The following is a 7,187-nucleotide window of genomic DNA, read 5'->3' as shown; positions in this document are numbered from 1 at the left end:
GGAGAATGAGATGAGTTGATAAAAGACATAATTCATTTGGGGGTGCCTAGGTGGCTCAGTCGGTTAAGCAACCAACTGACTCTTGGTTTTGGCTCAGGTTATGATCTCTCGGTTTGTGACCTCAAGCCCAGGGACAGGTTCCACGATGACAGTACAGAGCCTGCTTGGGATTCTCTCTCTCCTCTCTCTGCCCCTCCTCTGCTCTCTTCTCTCTCAATAAATAAACTTTAAAATCATCAGTGCTCTTTTTTAAAAAAAAAAAAAGACCATTCATTTAGGTTGTTAAGAGTTCAACGAGTATCTGGAATTTTTAACCATATGCTTTATTTGATGTCAACATCAAAGGAATATTTTAAAAAGTTAATTCAAACCCATAAATTAGTAACATTTCAAGTTAACTGCATAAAAAAAGTTGTTTTGCATCTCCTTATACTATATACCCTTTAACTGTACATAAGCTTCTGCATTTCAAAGCACTCGTCACTTATAAAGTGAAAGGTTTCAAAATGCTAGGTAAACATCTGCTAATTATTTTTTTAAAACAATACTCCTTTGGAAAATTTCTCTTCCTTGTGCTTAATGGTTCATCTTCTCAAGTCCGTTTCTGGAAACTTCTCTGCCAAAAAACAATCCGGAGACCGTGCTGGAAACAAGGATCATAGCAGGCAAGGGCTGAGCGCAGACATAAGCAGCTCCATTTTATAGACAAAGTTTCGACCTTCCATCTTATTCCACTGAACTTCTCTGAACGGACCACGAAGATGATTCCATTTGCTATCCTGTAAAACATCACTCTTCGGAAGGTCTTTACACTGGTTCCGGGGAAACTGAACCATGATCTTGCTGCCACTTTCAGGGCCATTGCGAACTGCGGAGCCAAACCAAAATATCAGTATGGTCAATTTCCAAACTAGAAAACAAGGAAGCGTCCCACAACTCCATTCTACCACGAATACAAAAACCTCTTCTGCATATGCACCTAAAAGCTCTTGTTTAAAAGCACTGGTCCGTTTTCATATGCAAAAAAACAAACAAACCTTGCTGATTTATATATACTAGGCTGGTATAAATATTCACGAATTACTGTTTGTATCATAAAAATGTGGCAAGATGAATTCTGGCTTAGGAAAGTCATATGTCCTGTATATTTTCAGAAAACCAATTTATTTTTTTCTAAAACACTTGATACACATCTAATATAGAAGGAAACTCAAAACGTTCAGAATCAGGACTGGGAGGGAGAAGACAAGATTATTCTGAATTACGAACTTCAGGTTTTAATGAGGCTTCAATTACTCAGCGAAGAAGAAATGGGTATTTTGAAACTCTTATCAATAAAGATCGAGCAAATGACCAAGCCTACAGATTCAGACCATGGTTCTGGGGGAAAAATTTCTAATTGCTCACTCTTTCAAATATTTAGAACAGGTATTAGTAAAGACCACACTAGGGGCGCCTGGGTGGCTCAGTCAGGTAAGTGTCCGACTTCGGCTCAAGTCATGATCTCGCAGTTTGTGAGTTTGAGTCCCACGTCAGGCTCTGTTCTGACAGCCCAGAGCCTGGACCCTGCTTCAGATTCTGTATCTCCCTCTCTCTGCCCCTCCCCTGCTTGTGCTCTGTCTCTCTCTGCCTCTCAAAAATCAACGGTAAAAAAAAAAAGAAAGAAAGAAAGAAAGAAAGGAAAGAAAAGACTACACTAAAGCCGCAAGTACTCCAAAAACACCTCTCCTCTCTGTTCCATCCCGTCATGTCCTTAGGATCCGATATTACTCTTGCCAATTTGCAGTACATTTTCAAAAAGCACTTATCCATCAAAGGTTTTGAACTTTAGGAGTAACGATGCTGATGGCAGTTTTTAGATCTCTTAGGAAAATGTGTCACCAGGCAAAACATTTTTAAGACCACTAGAAGAGAATAATTTGTTGCTCTGAATAATAGCTATGATCAGATAAAAGCTCAGCATAACTGCTATATGAACTCACTGCAGAGATAAATGACTCCCAAGTATGTCTATTACAGGTAAATGTTAAGACCAAACTCCCAAAGGCCTCTTCACATTCCAAACAGCAGCCAGTACCTGAGATAGCATAGTCACCACTCGGGGAGGCCACCGTTATGGCAGAGGCATTGCCAATGCTCTCTATGGGTCCAAGGCCCACGTGATTACTGAAGCTTAGCACTTGCCAGCCCATAACCTTGGCGAGCTGCTGAACTGCATGCACCTGATGCTGTGACATCTGTGAACGAAAAAGGAAACTTTATGTGTCATTGCCATGGATACTTACTTTGCGGTAGCTTGACATCACGACTGTGAACTTTTTGTTGGGGTGTCCGCTGCCGAGCACAGACAGGAATCCTATCTTCTGTGTGAGGAACCCTCCTCTGTGATTACCGGGGGAGGATCCCACCTTCCACCGCAGAGGCTAAAATAGCCTGATGCTCGCCTTCCCTGCCCGATGGCAGCTTGAGCACAGACACGTGACCTAAACTTGGCCAACCGAAGACTCCCACCTGGATCACCGAATGTGGTGCAGTACCAAAGGCAGCGGGGTGTGCTGAGTATCTTCCAGTTACCCCTGCAAATCCACTCTCCACCCTACTCCACCCAGAGAGGATGACCCATATGGTTACATCATTTGGCTTCAGGGTGGCTTCAGACAACGGGAGCAACCAAGGTAATGGGAGCCAGAGGATGGCGAAAGAGAGAGGAAAGCAAGGTCGGTACCCTTCCCGGTGAGCTTGTATCCGGTGATGAAAGGCGACTAGTTTTTTTCCAAGGTGGCCTGTTCCACATGACCCTCCCCCTTTAGGGCACCTACAAGCCCTCCCCTTATCCGTCTGGCTTAGGACTGGTGACCACTCAGCACCCCCCAGCCTGGTTACCTGGTTGGTACTGGCACCAGGTTACCATACTTTCCCTGGCGGTTCTCCTACACCCACACTTTTGTAAATCCTTAGAAAAATTACTGAGTGCCACCTATTTTCTACTAAAATCCTGACTAATGCACAGGGGCAAGTTAGAGCGCGCTCTGCCACTAGCGATGAAGGCAGTGGGAGTGTCAGGATGGCAACTGACAGCCGCCGCTGTCCTGGCTGTGCTTCTGACGGGGCAGCTTCCTTTGATCTCCGCCACCTGCCAGCCTTGTTCTCTAGACTTTCCATCGGTTCTCGGAGCTACCCAACAGCCTCCCAATATAGTTCTGTGTGCGTGCGTGTGTGTGTGTGTGACACGAAAGTCAGTTTAAGTGTAATCGACCAAGAACTACCGTATCTCACAAATGCATTTTATTTACTTGGCACCAAAGAAAGAAGCCAGTATAGAAGATTATTGCTTCTAGGATGGAGAGCATGTTTTTTTCAGCTTTATGTGAAATATAAATGTGTATATTGTGAAAAGTGTATTAGCTTCTCTAAACCTACCCTTTCTCCCACAAGTCAATTTTTCACTGGATCATAACTCCATGAAGAACACAGGAGAAATACTATTCTTAACTTTACAGAAGAGGAAAGGAAGGTCCAGAAATTTGTCTGGCGTCACAAAGCAAATTTGTGGTGGACCTGGGACTAGAACCCAGCACTTTCCATGCTGCTCCTTAACACGGAAGAACTACATCTGAGGGCTTAAGTAAAATATCCCACTTATTATCATGGAGGGTCACTACAGTTTTGTATCTGATCTCTCCTCTGGTTTTCTGGGGTAATTCTCCACTTTTGTGTGGACCCAAAGGGGCTGTAAACCCAGGCAAACGTGAGAGATCCAAAGTTTACAGTCTCCGAGCTGCTCCTTCATCTTAACCACAAACTAACTGGAAATATATCTAGGACAACTGATCAAAGTTTCACAATTAGTCATTAAGTTGTAAAATGTGCGCTAGAAATTAAGCAAGATGGTGGACAAAAATAGCTTTCTTTTTATAATATACCTTAACCCTTCCTTACTCATTTTGTTCTTTAAGCAGTAACAAGGGCGAGAGGCCCCAGACTTGCGGTCTCTAACTCTTACCTGTGACAGGAGGAAGTCCTGTAGCTCCTGCTCCTGGTGAGACAGTGTGATCACTCTTCCATCCCTGTGTACAACTCGGATCTGCTCAACTCCGATATTCAACTGCAGCTGAATGGACCTTTATAGACACATATACTAAAAATCAGAAATGTTCAAAATTACCTCAAACGATGCCACAGACATTAAACCTTAACACCAAAGAAACCGAAAATAACAATTTTGATAACCTACACCAACACCCATGGGAGAGAGGGGTTGTCTTAGGTTCAAGGTAACCGTCAGACTCCCCCCAGATGCCCCTAGGTCACCCATGCGCGCAGAAGGATGCAGGAGAGGAAGCCCAGCTTGCCAGCCGGCCAACACCCACTGCCACTCTGCTCTGACAATCTGCACACCTTTGCTGCACTGAGAGGACATCTACACTGGGCATGTGGGGGACCTGCCCCGACTTAGAAACCTCATTCCGTATAAGAGCCACATGTCCTCATGACAACTCCATAGACAAGGTCTCCACAGTCCCCCCCCAGGAGATACTGCCCAGTTTGAGAAGTCACTCCATCTGGGAAAAGCCAAAGGCACCTCCATCAGGTGTTTATAATTCCTTCCAGTCCAGATCCACTTTACCAGTTTGGGATCATTTTTGCCAAAAGCAATGCTGCCTAGTAACACAGGTGGCATCTTTTCTTAGCAGGTTACTAGGGGACTATAGCTAAAGAGTTAACCGAAGATCAAATTCTCATACGGAAAGGGAAAAGCTTTTATTAACTCCACACCCTCTCCTGAAATAATCGGCAAACAAGTCAAAATATATACTCTATTAACTTGGCTTAGGTCAAATAAGGAAACTCATAAAACAACATGCAGATAACGACCTTCTTCCAAACCAATTTACAAATTTTTAGCACTAGCATACAACATCTACGAGAAATATGAAATTCTCCAAATCAAACCATCTAGATGAACCATAGGATAAAATAGCATTATATCTCCTCACATTTGAAAATACCTCTTTTTTTAGACTTGACTTTACAGTGACCACTTAGGAATAAAACATTGTGTCAGTTATCTATGTAAAATTGTAATTTTGATGTATTAAAAGTTTACATGTTTCTTTCAAAGAAAAACACAAAATTCAGAAGGCTTAAAAGGAAAAACTTACAAACTTAACCAAATGGTAAAAAGCCTGAGTACTGGGGCACCCGCCTGAGTGGCTCAGTCAGTTAAGTGTCTGATTATTGATTTTGGCTCGACTCACAGTTTGTGAGTTTGAGCCCTGTGTCGGGATCCACGCTGTCAGTGCAGGGCCTGCTTGAGATTCTCTCTCCTCCTCTTTCTGATCCTTCTCCACTTGTGCATGCTCTCTCTCTCTCAAAATAAATAAACTTAAAAAAAAATTATGATTACTATTGGTAGAAGCATAGTTGTGGCAAGCGCTTTGAAAAGCAATTCGGTAACATTAACACAAAGTTCAAATGTCCTTATCTTCTGACCCAGCAATTACACCTGGAGGGCTTTATCCTACGGATATCCTTGCCTACGGATGTACTTGCACGTGTACAAGTTACCCGGCTGGCATCCAACTAAAATGTTCATCAGGGGGCACCTGGGTGGCTCAGTCAGTTGAGCGTCAGACTTCGGCTCAAGTCATGATCTTGTGGCTCTGAGTTTGAGTTCCACACCAGGCTCACTGCTGTCAGTGCAGAGCTCACTTAGGATCCTCTATCCCCCTCTCTCCGCCCTTTCCCCACCTGCGCTCTCTCAAAAATGAATAAATATTTAAAAATACAATAAAATGTTCATCAACAGAAGGCTGATTAAAAGTCCTGGTACATACAATGAACACAATGAAGCTGTAAAAAGAATGAAGTAAACCTGTACGTAGTGGTAAGGAATGCTTATTCACCAATATAACATAATGTAATTCACCAATATAATATTTAAAAAAACACGCAAATTGGGAATGACTGCTGACAGGTATAGGGTTTCTTTTTGAGATAATGGAAAATGTTCTAGAATTAGTGATGATATACAACATAAATAATATACTAAAATCCACTGAAATGTACACTCTAAAATAGTAAATTTTTTATGTGAATTACGTCTCAATATTTTAAAAGCACACAATATTGTAGGAAAAAAGTAGGATATATATGCTTGTAAATGCACAGACTTTCCTAGATGGATGTGTAGAAACTTTTTAGATGCTTCTGGGAAGTCCTAAGAGAATTACTTTCAACTTTAAATAACCTAAGTTGACCCCAGCTATAAAAGATGAGGAAAAGGGCATTCTACTACTTCCTTTCCCTCCTGATGCTGTCATGGATACATTGTCAACAACCCTTCTTCTCAGAAGTTTAGAACTTTTACCCCGGGCCCTGAAACCATAATCTCACATTTGTTTGGTCTTGTAAATGTAAACAACTCAATGCTGACAATTTTTTTTCTTTTCCACTCCTTTGTACTCTTTCTCGTAATGTTTTATGGTGGAAAATTTTAAGCAAAAGTACATAGCAGATTTTGCATATATAGTAATATATACGAAAGTAATGCAATGAAATACAATGAAAGCCAATGGCCCCATCACCTAGCCGTAACAGTTAAAATGCATGCCAAACTTGTTTTACCTTATTCAACGGCTACTCTCCCACCACACTCCAAATCACCTCAATTATTTCCTTATTTCTCTATAGTATAGGGGAAGAAAACCATGATCCACCTTCACCCCACCATCTTTTCCTGGAAGTTGCAAGACTGATTTCCACTGTGTATTCCTTTATCTTCTATATCCGATCTTTTACATCATGCTCCCTAGCGATTTTTCATTTTTGAAAAATAGTGAATTAAAGTCTCTATATTAACAAAATAACAATTGGGGCGCCTGGGTGGCTCAGCTGGTTGAGCGTCCAACTTCGGCTCAGGTCATGATCTCGCGATCCGTGAGTTCGAGCCCCACATCGGGCTCTGTGTTGATGGCTCAGAGCCTGGAGCCTGCTTTGGATTCTGTGTCTCCCTCTCTCTCTGACCCTCCCCCGCTCATGCTCTGTCTCTCTCTGTCAAAAATAAATAAAACATTAAAAAAAAATTTTTAAAAATAACAATTTAAGGGGCGCCTGGGTGGCTCAGTCGGTTAAGCGTCTGACTTCGGCTCAGGTCATGATCTCACAGTTCATGGGTTCGAGCCCCA

General features: G+C 42.2%; 1 protein-coding gene across 3 annotated transcripts in view; it reads right to left on the bottom strand.

Annotated features, from left to right (window-relative positions):
• Positions 1-302: 302 nt before the first annotated feature.
• MED17 (mediator complex subunit 17) overlaps positions 303-7,187 on the bottom strand; it is a 23,725-nt gene continuing 16,840 nt past the window's right edge. For 2 of the 3 annotated variants that reach the window (XM_040489629.1, XM_040489630.1), the window contains 3 exons: positions 4,004-4,121; positions 2,078-2,237; positions 303-868 (listed from right to left, as the gene is read on the bottom strand). In XM_040489629.1, the coding sequence (XP_040345563.1) occupies positions 657-868; positions 2,078-2,237; positions 4,004-4,121 (490 nt within the window). In that variant the 3' untranslated portion in view covers positions 303-656. Of the gene's footprint in view, positions 869-2,077; positions 2,238-4,003; positions 4,139-7,187 lie in introns of those variants that run through there. The other variant, XR_005794788.1, reaches the window with a different exon arrangement.

This window comes from Herpailurus yagouaroundi, unplaced genomic scaffold (assembly GCF_014898765.1).
Source record: "Herpailurus yagouaroundi ecotype Mexico unplaced genomic scaffold, PumYag 180, whole genome shotgun sequence".
NCBI lineage: Eukaryota > Metazoa > Chordata > Mammalia > Carnivora > Felidae > Herpailurus > Herpailurus yagouaroundi.
The sequence above is the reverse complement of the archived record's forward strand: the minus strand, read 5'-3'. Positions and strand labels throughout refer to the sequence as shown.